Source organism: Leucopleurus acutus, assembly GCF_964270905.1.
Source record: "Leucopleurus acutus genome assembly, chromosome: 4".
Classification (NCBI taxonomy): domain Eukaryota; kingdom Metazoa; phylum Chordata; class Mammalia; order Artiodactyla; family Delphinidae; genus Leucopleurus; species Leucopleurus acutus.
The window spans coordinates 64,269,755-64,286,737 of NC_139146.1; the positions used below are offsets into that span (position 1 = coordinate 64,269,755).

General features: G+C 34.3%; 1 protein-coding gene across 3 annotated transcripts in view; it reads right to left on the reverse strand.

Moving 5' to 3' along the window:
• PDS5A (PDS5 cohesin associated factor A) overlaps positions 1 to 16,983 on the reverse strand; it is a 136,112-nt gene that overhangs the window by 18,903 nt on the left and 100,226 nt on the right. For all 3 annotated transcript variants that reach the window (XM_082838825.1, XM_082838826.1, XM_082838827.1), the window contains exons 22-28: positions 14,877 to 14,945; positions 13,188 to 13,324; positions 9,743 to 9,866; positions 9,211 to 9,415; positions 8,593 to 8,707; positions 4,732 to 4,864; positions 4,051 to 4,170 (exon numbers count right to left, since the gene is read on the reverse strand). In XM_082838825.1, coding sequence (XP_082694951.1) covers positions 4,051 to 4,170; positions 4,732 to 4,864; positions 8,593 to 8,707; positions 9,211 to 9,415; positions 9,743 to 9,866; positions 13,188 to 13,324; positions 14,877 to 14,945 — 903 coding nt within the window. The remainder of the gene's footprint in view (positions 1 to 4,050; positions 4,171 to 4,731; positions 4,865 to 8,592; positions 8,708 to 9,210; positions 9,416 to 9,742; positions 9,867 to 13,187; positions 13,325 to 14,876; positions 14,946 to 16,983) is intronic.

Sequence of the window (16,983 nt, forward strand, 5' to 3'; positions counted from 1 at the left end):
TGAAGAGATTATAGTTGAAAACTTCCCTAATATGGGAAAGGAAATAGTTAATCAAGTCCAGGAAGCACAGAGAGTCCCATACAGGATAAATACAAGGAGAAATACGCCAAGACACATATTAATCAAACTGTCAAAAATTAAATACAAAGAAAACATATTAAAAGCAGCAAGGGAAAAACAACAAATAACACATAAGGGAATCCCCATAAGGTTAACGGCTGATCTTTCAGCAGAAACTCTGCAAGCCAGAAGGGAATGGCAGGACATATTGAAAGTGTTGAAGGAGAAAAACCTGCAACCAAGATTACTCTACCCAGCAAGGATCTCATTCAGATTTGATGGAGAAATTAAAACCTTTACAGACAAGCAAAAGCTGAGAGAGTTCAGCACCACCAAACCAGCTCTACAACAACTGCTAAAGGAACTTCTCTAGGCAAGAAACACAAAAGAAGGAAAAGACCTACAATAACAAACCCAAAACAATTAAGAAAATGGGAATGGGAACACACATATCGATAATTACCTTAAATGTAAATGGACTAAATGCTCCCACCAAAAGACACAGATTGGCTGAATGGATACAAAAACAAGACCCATATATTTGCTGTCTACAAGAGACCCACTTCAGACCTAGAGACACATACAGACTGAAAGTAAGGGGATGGAAAAAGGTATTTCATGCAAATGGAAACCAAAAGAAAGCTGGAGTAGCAATTCTCATATCAGACAAAATAGACTTTAAAATAAAGACTATTAGAAGAGACAAAGAAGGACACTACATAATGATCAAGGGATCGATCCAAGATATAACAATTGTAAATATTTATGCACCCAACATAGGTGCACCTCAATACATAAGGCAAATACTGACAACCATAAAAGGGGAAATCGACAGTAACACATTCATAGTAGGGGACATTAACACCCCACTTTCACCAATGGACAGATCATCCAAAATGAAAATAAATAAGGAAACACAAGCTTTAAATGATACATTAAACGAGATGGAGTTAATTGATATTTATAGGACATTCCATCCAAAAACAACAGAATACACATTTTTCTCAAGTGCTCATGGAACATTCTCCAGGATAGATCATATCTTGGGTCACAAATCAAGCCTTGGTAAATTTAAGAAAATTGAAATTGTATCAAGTATCTTTTCCGACCACAACGCTATGAGACTCGATATCAATTACAGGAGAAGATCTGTAAAAAATACAAACACATGGAGGCTAAACAATACACTACTTAATAACGAAGTGATCACTGAAGAGATCAAAGGGGAAATCAAAAAATACCTAGAAACAAATGACAATGGAGACACGACGACTCAAAATCTATGGGATGCAGCAAAAGCAGTTCTAAGAGGGAAGTTTATAGCAATACAATCTTACCTTAAGAAACAGGAAACATCTCGAATAAACAACCTAACCTTGCACCTAAAGCAATTAGATAAAGAAGAACAAAAAAACCCCAAAGTTAGCAGGAGGAAAGAAATCATAAAAATCAGATCAGAAATAAATGAAAAAGAAATGAAGGAAACGATAGCAAAGATCAATAAAACTAAAAGCTGGTTCTTTGAAAGGATAAACAAAATTGATAAACCATTAGCCAGACTCATCAAGAAAAAAAGGGAGAAGACTCAAATCAATAGAATTAGAAATGAAAAAGGAGAAGTTAACAACTGACACTGCAGAAATACAAAAGATCATGAGAGATTACTACAAGCAACTCTATGCCAATAAAATGGACAACCTGGAAGAAATGGACAAATTCTTAGAAAGGCACAACCTGCCAAGACTGAATCAGGAAGAAATAGAAAATATGAACAGACCAATCACAAGCACTGAAATTGAAACTGTGATTAAAAATCTTCCAACAAGCAAAAGCCCAGGACCAGATGGCTTCACAGGCGAATTCTATCAAACATTTAGAGAAGAGCTATCACCTATCCTTCTCAGACTCTTCCAAAATATAGCAGAGGGAGGAACACTCCCCAACTCATTCTACGAGGCCACCGTCACCCTGATACCAAAACCAGAGAAGGATGTCACAAAGAAAGAAAACTACAGGCCAATATCACTGATGAACATAGATGCAAAGATCCTCAACAAAATACTAGCAAACAGAATCCAACAGCACATTAAACGGATCATACACCATGATCAAGTGGGGTTTATTCCAGAAAAAAAAAAAAAAAAAAAAAAGAACCCCACACAGAATCTCAAGAAAATTATCCTTACTGAAAAAAAATCTGTTACTTTAATTAAAAATGTTTTGTTTCCTAGAACCATAAGTAGACTGTCCAAATCATAAAGGTAAATGCACCATCAAAATCTAATTAAGTCAATTGTAATGTTCTTTGGCTGCAGTGATATTAACTAGTTAATAAATGAATTAAACCAAATGTGGACACTGATGATACTTCTGAAAGTTACATCTGTATAAGAGTTCAATTTGATCCTATGGTGCCTCTATCTGTTAATTATCCTGGGAATAGCACATGAGTAAACCACAATGGTCTCACGGAAGCAAAATGACTTACTGCTGTCTGGAAGTTCATTAATTTGTAAGTAATCGCACTTAAAAAATTATTTTTCTTTTATTAAGTTTACCTTCACACTAGTGTCACAGAAAAGAACAGAAGGCTTAAATGTGCCTATAAAAAGAAATAACACTTTTGGCATGTATTCTAGGCAAGGCTGTATCTTTCTTTTCTTCCCCACAAAGGCTTTTATGTAGCTAAAAATATTGTTACATGAAGATATACTATAGCTTCACTAAGCTATCTTAATATGCCTAGTTTTCTCCTGTCTGAATTTATACCATATTAAAAGCAACATATTAGAAAAGGCAATGAGGAAAGCTGATCATTTAAAACAGAAAAAAAACAAAATTATTATTAAGAAGGCTAAAGACATTCTAAGTTTCAATATCAAAACAAAAAACAATTAGAATCAGGTGTAGTGACAAACAGCAATTTAAATTCTTGATGATGTATGAAGATTCTATTTGGGTACTATTCCAGTCACGATAGCCCTGGGTCAACAATAAAGTAAATTTAAATTCAGGAGCTCACTCAGGAGTGTTTATAAAGACCAGTAAATTCAATTAGAACAGAAGTAACTTTGCAATCCTTATTATTCCTATCAAAACCAGGCAGAGTAAATTCTGAGTACTAAATCAAAGTCTGATTAAAATTTTTGTTGAAACTTTTAAATGCCTTATTTTTTCCAATTAAAAATATTAAGGATATTTTTTTAAACAAAGCACAGGAAAGTTAAACTTTAAAATACCACCTTAAAGTGGGTAATAAATAAAAGGCATTCTTTTTGAAAAAGTTTCTTAATCCAAATTAGCTGGAAAAACTTAAAGAGCTTTAGTTAGCTGAAAAATTTACTTACATGGAAAACTTCATTTGCTGACAGCAGAATAAATGTACTATTTATTATTAATACCATTTATTAAATGCTTACTTTGTGACAAACTCTTAGAAACCTAGGTATATTAGTAATTGTTCACAGGTATTATCATCATCTGCATTTTAGAGATGAAGACATTGAGGCTTAGAAGAGTTAACATGTGTAAGGTCCCTCAAATTAGAAATGGTTGATTCGAATCCAGGTCTGTCAATTGCCAAGACCAATTCCATTCATTCTAACATTTTATTTCATATATAGATGTATATACATTTATACTCTACCAAATATTTTGTTTACTTCTTGTCTGAAAAAATACTAACAGTGTTTTAATGAGATGAAAACAATTTAAGAAATTTGAAAATTCCTCTTACATATTAGAAATATCCAGAAGGAATAGCTCACATAGGAACACCACCACCAAGCTTGATTTGTATTCTCTACTCTGTAAGGTGAGAATGATATTTTTCAGGCTTTGGAAGACAATCTCCCATTTCTTGATAAACTCACAGAGGTATTTTTTTTTTTTTTACTCTGTAGTCAAGACAATCCAATACTTGCCACTAGGGTTGATGGTAACAAATTTAAATAGGTTTAGTATGGTAGAAAAATGAAGGGAAGAAATTACCTTTTCAGGTTGTGTAAAAAATTTCATTGGAAGGACTGGATCCTTTGGTGAATCTGCATTGCATAAAGCACTTTTACTATTTATAACACACAGGGCCACATCACACACTGTATAAAGTTTCTAGGGAGGAAAAAAAAAATCACATATACCTTTCAGTAGTGAAAAATAACCACAAGTACCAATTCTAACCAATATATAAAATCGAATCAAAACAATAATATGGGGTTATTATTTATTCCTTGAACATTCTGCATTTGTATTTGGCATTTCTTCTTATGTAGCCTCCTAGTAAACAACAACAAAAAAGACCCCTTCATCTTAATTTAACATGAATGCCAAGTATGTGTTAAAAACAATAAACCAAACTAAAGGAAACATACAAAAAGAATATCTACTTGTCTGTAACTCTTACTAAAAGTTCTTAAGACAGCATAGTTGTAAATTTTACTAGTTCTTATTCCTGTGCTCTGTAGAAGTTTTAATATCTTTTTCAAAGTAATAAATGTTCTTCAAATAATAGAATTCAATTTAATGAAATAAAGTAAAAACTAAGTATGTATTTTTAATAAATGTTCTGTAATCTATTTTATTATGTAATAGTTAGGAAAAACAAGTGGGACAAGGGTCATAATATTTTTTCCTGTAATATCTTAATACCCACTGGCCTAATATATATCTTACTTCATTTGTCTTGGATTCATCTGGAGACTGGGCATCTTTTGTTAGCTTGATGTTCTCTGCCATCTTTTTCATAAAGGCATGGCTGTTATTTTCATTCTTTGTCATTAAAACTTCAAGCATGAACCACAGGCACCTAAATGACAAACATATTCATTTAGTAAAGAGACTGATTGTAGGTGCTTTTGCTTAAGGGATTTAATAGCTTACTGGGAAGTTCTGTTGTCTGAATATAAAGGAGTATAATACAGAGAAAACTCTAATGATTAATAGAAATATCCTGTTAATAATATTCAATTCAAATAGAATCATATCACAAATAACACATATGAACACATAGCTTAATATGAGAAAGTCTGACAGTTTCATGAGGCAAAGATTCATTCTATAGGTATTTAATAAACATTTAGATGATATAACGTGTATTAATATCCAGCAATGATAAGCGAACCAGCATACAGCACAGTCTTGCCATTTTGACTATTTGCAAGGTATGTAGAAGATCTAAGATTTGTATGTAATTCTACTGTGACATAACTGAATTTCACATGCTATGAGGCTGGTGTGCATAGTAACCAGTAATTCAGCTAAACAGTCACATCTCAAACCATTTTTGCTGTTTTCTTCTTGTTACTTTATATTCATTTAATACATAAAGTGTCTGAAGGTGACACCTGAATTTCTAAGTAAAAATGAATCCCAAATCAGGATGAACATTAGAATCACTTGGGGAGCTTACATCGACAAATATAGGATCAAAGCCTATTATTAAGTTGCCATGATGATTCTCAGGCAACCACCATGGACTTACTGTTTTACTCCATCAACAGGAGAGAAAAAACATTTGATGATAATCTCTGTATACTTCTTTGGCTATAGTATATGTAAATGTCTTAAGAGACTACTGTAAGGGGGAAATAGATTAATGTACTTTGTTTTTAGTAGACCTGTCTTACAAGAAATACTAAACTCAGCCCTTCGGGCTGAAACGAAAAAACAATAGACAGTTAACTTGAAGCTGTAAGAAATAAAGAACACTGGTAAAGGTAATCACATAGGTAATATAAAGCCAGCATTACTGAACTTCTGATTTGTAACTCCTTTTTAAATATATGACTTAAAAGGAAAATGCATAAAATAATAATCATATATATGTAAAATAAAACAATGTATAAAGATATAATTTTATCAATTAAAATATAAAGGGAGTGGAATAAAGTTGTATAAAAGCAGACTATCTCTATACTTATGAAACTAAGTTGCTATTATTCTAACTAGGCTGTTACAACTTTAAGATGTTAAGTGTAATCATTAAGAAAATAACTAAAAAATATACACAAAAGCAAGGAATCAAAAAGGTTCCCTACAAAAAACAACTACAGCTGACCCTTGAACAACACAAGAGTTAGGGGTGCTGACCCTCTACACAGTTCAAACCTGTGTTGTTCAAGGGTCAACTGTAAATACAAAAACGAGAGGCTATGGAGCAATTAAGTAACAAAAAATAGGTAAGACACAGAGAAAACTAACAGCTATATGGCAGAAGTAACTTCTTCCTTATCAGTAATTACTTTAAATGAAAATAGATTAAATCCCCCAATTAAAAAGCAGAGAAGCAGAGTACATTAAGGGGGGGGGAAAGATCCATCTATATCTTATCTACAAGAGACTCACTTTAGATATAAAAACACAAATTATTTGAAAGTAAAAGGATGAAAAAAATATACTCATTCAAACAGTAACCAAATGAGAGCTGGTGGCTATTTTAGAATTAGACAAAATGGATTGCAAAAGACCCAGAAGGACTGTATTGATGAAAGTAAAACCAGTAAGAAGATATGACTATTATAAACACATACGAACCTAGCCAACAAAGCCCCAAAATCTATGAAGCAAAAATTGACAGAATTGAAGGGAGAAATACATGTTTCCACAATAACAGATTTCAATACCCTATTTTCAGTAATGGATGGAAAATCCAGACAGGGACTAAAAAGAAAATAAAGAACTTGAACAACACTATAAACCAATCAGATATCAGACATATATGGAACACTCCAACTAACAATAGCAGAATACATTTTTCTCAAGTGAACATGGTATAGTCTCCAGGGCAGACCGTATGGTAGGCCATAAAACAAGTCTTAATAAAAAGTATCTTTTCTGACCAGAATGGCATGAAACTAAGTCAATAGAAGAAGGAAAATAGGGAAAACTGGAAAATTCACACATATATGGAAATTAAACCACACATTCCTATGTTTTTTTTTTGGCCGTGTGGCTTGTGAGATCTTAGTTCCCTGACCAGTGATTGAACCCAGGGCCTTGGCAGTGAAAGGAAGAGTCCTAACCACTGGACCGCGCCAGGGAATTTCCAAACCACACTCTTAAACAACCAATGGGTCAAAGAAGAAGTCCCAAGAAAAATTAGAAAATACCTTAAGACAAATAAAACAAAAACACAACATACCATACTTATAGGATTCAGCACTGGTAGTACTAAAAGGGAAATTTACAGCGATAACACCCTCTGTTAAGAAACAACATCTCAATGAATGATCTAACTGTATACCTTAAGAAACTGTACACCTTAACTAGAAAAAGAAAAGTGAACACTTCAGATTACATGGTAACTTAAAATGAAATGTTTAAAGATACTCAAAAGTACTGCATGCTAGATAGAACCAAAAAGTATGTGCCAGTGATTTCAATCCTAACTGACGACTTCAGTACTTTTCCCACATCACTGTTGCCTCTCGCAAATCTAATCCCTTTTTCACATGACTGCCTTGCAACTGAATAGGGCTAAAAAGGTTCCTTAACATAGACCTTGTGTTCTAGGCAAATACATACATCACTTTTTCACTTTATGAAAGTGCTTTCTGGAAAATCCCAAAATAAAAGTTATTTAAAAAAAAAAGGAAAAAGAATTTGCAAATAAAATATATTTATTAAGTAAACAGAAACTAGAATTGGAAGATATTTTAGGGATTATCTATTTCATATCTTGCATTTTATGGATAAGGCAACTGAAGCAGAGAAGTAAAGTTTTTACTCAGATAGCTAAGACTAGAACCTATGTCTCCTGAAAGAGCTACAGGAGGCAGAGATAAACTGTTGATTACAACCTCAAATAAGATTAGGGATAAGGCTTCATGTCACACATAGAAAAATCATAGTACTTTAAATACAAGCTGAAGGAACCAATTTAAACGTGCAAAGCAAAAGCACAGCGATGGGAAAATAGACATTGCTTTAAAGTTTCTTGGAGGTCATTTGTAGACAATCCTAGGCTACTTCGTACTTGTTCACTCACCCTGCATCATATATAAAGTTCTATTTTACATAAAAACACTTCTTAAACAAGTGTTTTGCAATTGTTTACCTGCCTGTCTTTCCACTAGAGACAAATCTCTCTGTGACTGGTGTAACAAATCTAATTTTGTATTACCATAGACCTGCCACAGAGTATCTCGTATGTGTGTGCATATTTTTGAGGAATTGTCTTTTGAGGTTGAAGTATAGTTTTAAGGAGAGAAATTTTCACTACATGGCTTTCTAAATTATCAAACTGAAGTGACTGAAGCCCATCTTAATACAAAGGTAAAAATAACATAAAGACCAAATCAACTTATGTCACAGAATCAGCTAAAGCTAACTGCAAACAAACAGGAAACAAACACAACAACCAAATAGAACTTATTAGATAGGAACAATTTTGTAAGATGAAACTTAAAATTTACAATAGAAGAATAAAACCATAAAAATGTTTTTATTCTAATGCGAATAGTAAAAGGAAAAAGTTTAGCATTTTTTAAAAAGGAAAAATAATTGTTAGACTTATTAAAAATCAACATGACTTACTCTTTAATATCACGAAGTTGATCAACATCTTGTGATCTTGTAAAATCTGGATCATGGGCTAGCAGGTGAATCATATATGGAACTACATACTCAGGCAACAGTGATAATAATTTCTCTGAAGTGAGAACATTATTATTAACAATAGTAATAATAGCCTTTATAAAAATCCCTCCCTAATTTACGTTCTAACCGCTTCAGTTAACATTTTTTCCCTCAGTTATTTCTAAATTAGAGGCAACATGACATCTAGATGATACTGAAATAACTTTTTTCAATTTTGAAGGCTACTGAAGACAAAGGATAATTTAAGATTGAGTCCCTGGCAAAGCTAGGAAAGTAATTCTTTACTCTCTGACATCAGAGCAATGTGTTCAAATCAAGCCACACTGCAGATTCCCTAAGGAAAAACGCAGTTCCTCCAAACAGTTTTATGCATTATAACTAGGACTCAGAAACCAGGATTTTAGATTTTACTTACATCTTAGCTACAACAACAGCATTCTATAAAGGTCCCAGTGTTATTATAAACTATAATAGAAATATATGAAATAAAACCCTCCACAAATTGATACACTGACAAGATATATCTGCACACTGAGCACTTTGAAAGTTACTTACCAGTAGCCATGGGGTTCTGTTTAATGTACTCCCTGCGTATACTGATATTTTTTAGTAAACACTGTCGTGCATGTGCTCTTCTCTCCTTCACAGGATCTTTGGCACACAAGGCAAAGATCGCCATATACTCCAATGGGAGGAGTAACTTCACAAGTGCCTTATGTAGCTTCTGAGCAAATATCTGCCTTACTTGATAGCACTCATCCTACAGCAGCACAAAACCAAAAATACTTAAATAAAAGTATTAGTACTTTTAAAACCATGACAAAAACCCCTAGTTTAGTTTTTAAAAATTGGCAAACATTTACAAAAAAACAGTTTAAGCATTTTTAATGTCTTCATTAAAAAAAAAAAAAGATAATTATACTGAGGGAGTAAATAACAATTTTGGGGAGTTAACTGGTTAGAATAGTAATAATAGCAATCCCTTTTGTGCATACATCCATACAGCAAATGGATCTGTAATCTATAGAAAGTAAATAAATTTAACTTTGAAGGCCAAGTAAATGACAAAAATAAGATTGTTACTTACATTAATAACAAGCGCACAGAGCTGAAACTGTTCTGGGGTTATAATTTCATGGTAACAAGGTTCCTGAGCAAGCTTCATTATGGCACTACCAGCAGCTAATCGCAAGCGAGACATATCAGATTTACTATAAACAAACAAAAAAGAAATAAACATTTCCTATAACCATTATCATTCGCAAAACTCTTTGATCCCTTTTTGACTGTTAAGGTCTTTATCATAATTTATGCTTAAAATGACATAATGTACAAATATGGGAAAGTTACTTTGAGTCCTTCAATTCAACACAGGGCAGAAGGCTCAAATCATCGTGACTATCTGATATTAAATTTATCTGCCTTCATTTAAAATTTTTTAATTTATTTTATTCAGGTATAGCTCATTTATAATATTATATTAATTTCAGGTGTACAACATAGTGATTCAAAATTTTTATAGATTATACTCCATTTATATTTATTATAAAATCTTGGCTATATTCCCCATGTTGTACAATATATCCTTGTACCTTATTTTATACATAGCAGTTTGTACCTTTTAAGCCTGTACCCCTATCTTGCCCCTCCCCCTCCCCAACAGTAACCACTAGTTTGTTCTCTGTATCTGTGAGTCTGCTTCTTTGTTATGTTCACTAGTTTCTTTAATTAATCAATCAATCAATCAATCAAATTAATTAACTTTTTGGCTGTGTTGGGTCTTTGTTGCTGGACGCGGGCTTTCTCTAGTTGTGGCGAGCGGGGGCTACTCTTCGTTGCAGTGAGTGGGCTTCTCATTGCGGTGGCTTCTCTTGTGGTAGAGCACAGGCTCTAGAGCGCAGGCTCAGTAGTTGTGGCGCATGGGCTTAGTTGCTTTGCAGCATGTGGGATCTTCCCGGACTAGGGCTCGAACCCGTGTCCCCTGCATTGGCAGGCAGATTCTTAACCACTGTACCACCAGGGAAGTCCTCATTAGTTTCTTTTAATTTTTTAGGTTCTATATATAAGTGATAACATATGGTATTGTCTTTGTCTGACTTATTTCACTAAGCATGATACTCTCCAGGTCCATCCATGTTGTTGCAAATGGCAAAATTTCATTTTTTTTTTATGTCTGCCTTCGTTTTTAGTTACACTCTAGCTTAGATCTTCCACCACAGCTAAGCAACTCTGCTTATGCGTACAACAGCACTAACTGCAACGTTAGCAAGAAACATTTACATTAGGAACTGTATTTCTCATTTTAAGAGGCATTCACATTCATCATAGAAAACTTGATATTAAAAAAACCTGAAAAATTAAAAATCACTTATTTAAAATCTATTGTATTTCCCACAATTTTTAAATGCATACACATATTTACACAGACATAACAGAAATCAATCTTAAGCCTACAAATGTCTGATGAAATGGAAGGGGCTATGAATTAGGAGGTGATCTGTACCAGAAAGTGGGAGGCATCAGACAAATATCTAAAAGGAAAGGATATGGAGGTGAGAGCCAGTCTCTCTCAGGTACTAGTCTCTGAGGCAGACTTTCCTTTGCAACAGGAAGTTTTCCAAGGGACTCCAGGAGTCCAGGCACTCCCACCCACACCCAGTCAACTTTTATAACCTAAATGGTAAAATGTGACAGTGAGGTGGTGAAAGGATAGTCTTCTTACTTCAACTGTTATAAGGAACATAACATAGCTTTGATAAATCAAAGACTTTAGGAAATGTGGAAAGCTGCCCTGAATCCACAAGGGACTATTATTTAGCATACAGGAGGAGAAAACATGGCACTCTTGGACCACATGACCATCAAACTGAGCACTGGTAACAATGAGGAACCTTCAAATGGCTTTTGAGGCAAATGATTCAGGAATTTAAAAAATTAATGCTACTATTTGTGTACTTAACTCTGTAAGATGAGGAAACTGAGGCTTAGCGAAGTGACTTATACAAGTTCACACAGCTAGTAAATGGAGCGTAGGTAGAGTTGAATAAGTTTCTGATTCCAGAGCCTAAGCTAAACTATGGGATACATAACATCTAATTAAGATCTGCATAATATTTCATAACATGTGTGTTCCACAGTTAACCATTCCCCTATCTTCTGTGATGATAAAAAATGCTGGAAAGAACATGTTTGTATATGTATTTTTGTATGATTCTTTTATAATTTCATGAGTGTAAAAATAAAGAGTCAAAAAAAAAGAGTCAATGGATAACATTTTTAAGGACTTAGAAACAAAGTGCCAAACTGTCCTGCCAAGACTGTGCCCATTTATATTCACAGGATTTATGAGGGAACCCATTTCCCTGATCCCATGGAGTGATGATTGCTTAAAAAACTTTTTGCTGATTTGACAGACAAGAGGTTCCACTTAAATTAAAATTGTACTTATTGTATTTAGTGATGTCAAACACTTTTTTAAAGGTAAACTGGTAATATATAATCTTCATCTTTATTGGGGATCCTATTTATCACTGATTTGTAAGAGCTCATTATTAAGCCTTTGCTGTACACTGTACATAGTTTCCCCAAATTTAAAACTTCTCATTATCTCTACTCTTCAATCTGTTCATGCAAAGCTACCCTTGGCTTATTTTATGATAAAAATAATTTTTGATTTAGTTTATTTAGTTTTCTTCAGTTTATCAGAGCATTCAGCATCTCTACTGTAATTGTGCATTTCCTATCTCCTCCACTGGAATGCATATCCCTTAGAGGGAGAGATTATTGTATCTTTAAAAGGCTTGGTAGTACCTGGCATGATAGTGCTCAATAAATACTGAAAGCATAAATACATAGTTAAATCTATCCTCTAACAAAAATTTTAAAGTAAGAATCCATCGCAAGTAGAACTTTTCAGTTATTTCAGCTGGACCCTAGTAAATAAAAAAATTTGGCTTTTATTTTCATCTTAAAAGGAACAGAAAGAAGAAATGGTGATCTCACAGATTTGAAGAGTGAACAGGTGTAGAAATGAAACATTTTTCTTTGGCATTTGCAGAACCTTGTATAGTCTTCTGCAAACCATTAGGAGGCTGCATCTCTTTCTTCTTTGAACCTACACTGAAATTTTTATTCCCTTCGTGGCATCAAGACACTCTACTTGTTCAATCACTATACTAGGGTAAGTTCCTTAAAGGCAGGAACGGAATTTTATCTGTTATTGCTGCAATGCTTTTCATAGTGTTTTGCAAAGAGTAGTAATTCAACAAATATTTGTTTAACTGATTCAAATGTTGAAGTTAACTGTAACAATGCTGTAGTGATTATTACTAAAAATTTACTGGAGAAAGGTGTCTTTAGGGATGAAGAAAAATACATGATCATTATTCAGATATAAACCCTAAATAAGTATGTAAAATTTAAACACAAAGCACATAGTGCAATTACAACAGTCAATATTAAGTAAATAATTCCTACGTAAGCTCTACCAACATCTTGAGCTAAAAAAACCTGGAAAGGAAGAAAAATCTCACCTGATCTTCTTTTGCTCTGTCAGGTCACCCTCACTAACCAACATCGCTGATAATAACCGAAGAGTTGAATTGGCAGATTTAGACTGGTTGTTTTTCATACCCAACAGCCACCTTACCAGAAGTTTAATTGCCTGTACCTATAAAATATTAACATGCTAAAAAAAGAAAGCAACTTAAAATTCCACTTAAAGGTTAGATTAATTTATGTTAATTAGATTAGTGAGATTACTTAGCTGCCGGAAGACATGTTTTATTAAACAAGCCTATAGGATAATAACAATGAGAACTAATACTTATTCTGTTTAATCTATGCCAGGTACTTTCCCCAGAGTTACACATATATTACTTTATTTAATCTCCCAAACAACTCTATGAGAGAGGTTTTTTTTTTTTTTTCTGCTACGCGGGCCTCTCACTGTTGTGGCCTCTCCCGTCGTGGAGCACAGGCTTCGGAAGCGCAGGCTCAGTGGCCATGGCTCATGGGCCTAGCCGCTCCGCGGTATGTGGGATCTTCCCGGACCGGGGCACGAACCCGTGTCCCCTGCATCGGCAGGCAGACTCTCAACCACTGCGCCACCAGGGAAGCCCCGAGAGAGGTATTCTTATTTCCAATAAATAAGGCAACTTAGACACATTACTGTGATAACTTGCCCAAGGTCTGGCTCCTTGAATTCAGACTTTTCACACCTGAACAATTGCTTTTCAAATCGTTTAAAAATATATTGTTTAAAAATAACTGAACTATACTGATTACAGTGATTAAAAATAACTATTTAGATAGACTAATATTTTTTGTAGTACTGAAAAACTATTTTGATTAAAAAACTAGGAGATTTCATAATTATTTGTAGCCGTAATTGCTTGGTGGCTTATACTCAAAAGATTGTTATGGAATACATGCAAGAACTAGCTAAAGAATGTAGATATTATTTACTGTATTTACTGACAACCTGGAAAAAGGAACTGATGGAATAAATGCGAACTGTGAAGCTACAAGGTGAAACAGATTATCAATCAAGTAAGATGATAATGAAGAAGTCTTGTTTTAAATCCCAAGACTACCACTTTAAAAATTAGCTTTCCTGAGGGATAATTTACATCTATCAGAAGTTTACAATATGATGGCAGCCATCTGTTTTTGCCAAGTTAATATTCTTATGCCTGTAGACAGACATTGGTAATGAGGCTAGGCCTGAGGTGCTCTGAGCATCAATATTCTACAATCTCTATGTAAAACAGCCTCACTGACATTATCTTAGCAAGGCAGGAAGGTCTAAAGAACATGCTGACATACACCTATATGTAAATAAGTCAATGACAACTACAATTTGAGAAACATACTTTTTTTTTTTTTTTTTTTTTTTGCAGTACGCGGGCCTCTCACTGTTGTGGCCTCTCCCGTTGAGGAGCACAGGCTCCGGACGTGCAGACTCAGCGGCCATGGCTCACGGGCCCAGCCGCTCTGCAGCATGTGGGATCTTCCCGGACTGGGGCACAAACCCGTGTCCCCTGCATCGGCAGGCGGACTCTCAACCACTGCGCCACCAGGGAAGCCCACAACTTTTGATTTAAAAATAAAGTTCCTCATTTAAAATGCTTATTAACTGTTAGGGTATCTATAAAAAAAAAGGGTATCTATAAATGTTCTTTATCTCAACATAAAAGTTATTAAGACCTACACAAATTTACCTTTGCTAGTACTTCAGGGGAAACCTCTTCATCTGGAGACCATAATTTCCCATTCTTCTCACCTGTTGACTATAGACAATTGAATAAATTTAACTTTTAGAAAAAAATTTTAAATTTTGCTCATTAAGTTTTTCATGCTTAACAGTGCAGTGCTCTAGGAAACCCACAGAAAGTCACCAAGTAGGGACTTGAAAAGAAGAACAAAGTTAGAGGGCTCAAACTTCCTGATTTTGAAACTTAACTACAAATCTATGAGAATCAAGACAATGTGGCTGGTACCTACATAAGTATAGACATACAGACCAATGGAATGAAACAGAAACCCAGAAAACCTCACATATATCACATATATGGTCTACTGATTTTTAACAAAAGTGCTAAGACCATTTATTGGGAAAAGAACAGTCTCCTCAACAAATGGTGCTGGAAAAACTAGATACAGCGACAAGCAAAGGAATGAAGCTGGACTATTACCTTATATCATATATAAAAATTAACTCAAAAAAATGGATCAAAGATCTTTACTTAAGAACTAAGACTAAAAAACTCCTAGAAGAAGGTACAGGGGAAAATCTTTATAATCCTGGATTTGGCAAATACCTGACAAAGATCTAATATTCAGAATATATAAAGAATTTTTACAACTCAACAACAACAAATTCAATTAAAAGTGGGCAAAAGACTCAATATCCAAAGAACAGCCATTAAGCACATGAAAAAAAATCTCAACATCATTAGTCATGAGGGAAACAAATCAAAACCACAAGATACTACTTTGCACCTACTAGGATGACTATTATCAAAAAAAACCAGGAAAGAATAAGTGTTGGCCAAGATGTAAGGAAACTGGAAGACTTGAACATGGCTGCTGGGAATGTAAAATGGTACAGCCACTGTGGAAAAATGTTTGGCAGTCCCTCAAAAAGTTTAGCATACAATGACCATGTGACCCAGCAATTCCACTCCTAGGTATATACCCCAATGATTTGACTTTGGGGACTCAAATGTTCATATCAGCATTACTCACAACAGTCAAAAGGTAGAAAAAACCCAAGGGTCCATCAATAGAAGATAAACAAAATGTAAGTTACACATACAATGGAATACTATTCTGGCATAAAATGAAGTTCTGATACATACTACAACATAGCTGAATCTTGAAACTGTTATGCTAAGAGAAATAAGCCAGACACAAAAGGATAAATATTGTATGATAAGAGGTATCTAGAATAGGCGAATTCATAAAGCAGGAAAATAGAATAGAGGTTACCAGAGTCTGGGGGGAGAGAAGGCAATGGGGAGTTACTGGTTAATAGATACAGAGTTTCTCTCTGAGATGATAAAGTTCTGGAAATAGTGGCAATGGTTACACAACAATGTGGGTGTATATTGTAGGTGGTGGCTTGGGCCATTGTTGAGAGTTGCTTGGCTTTCTTGGGTTATCCTCTGTGTATACAGGAGGTACACATGTTATTAAACTTCTGTTTGTTTTTTAAACAAAAAATACCCAACAACAAGAATGTGGGTGTATATAATGTAAGAGAACTGTACACTTAAAAAGGGATAAAATGGCAAAGTTTATATTATTTATATTTTACTACACACAAAAAAAGAGAACTATATTAAAATAGAATTTATCAACAATCAAGTCATCATCTAAGAAGTGTCAAATTTCACATCTGTTGCCAGCCAAATCTATCAGTAGTGCAAAGAACAGATGTATGGAGTAGGAAATGAGGCTTTGGCCATGCTCTTGCATCCCTATCACATCCAAATGGAGGAAGGGAAAAGAGCAAGGAGTGCGCTGGCAAGTATTTTTTTTTTAAGTTCCAATACTGAGTGTTCAAAGGCTACTGGACCATTTAGAAAGACTAGATAAATTGGATAAGTTAGTACTGCACTGAAAGTCATCCACAATGATCCAGCAGGTAGACTGATTTGTGTCTTCATTCAATAACTCTTTAATTTAGATCTGTTTGGTAAAGTGGTGATTCTTAATCAGACACGTGTTTCAGTAATCACTTGGGGAGCCTTTCCAAGCTGTACATCCCAAAGCTCCAACCCAAAGCTAATTCATCAGTATGTGTGCACGCATGTGTGCATGCTC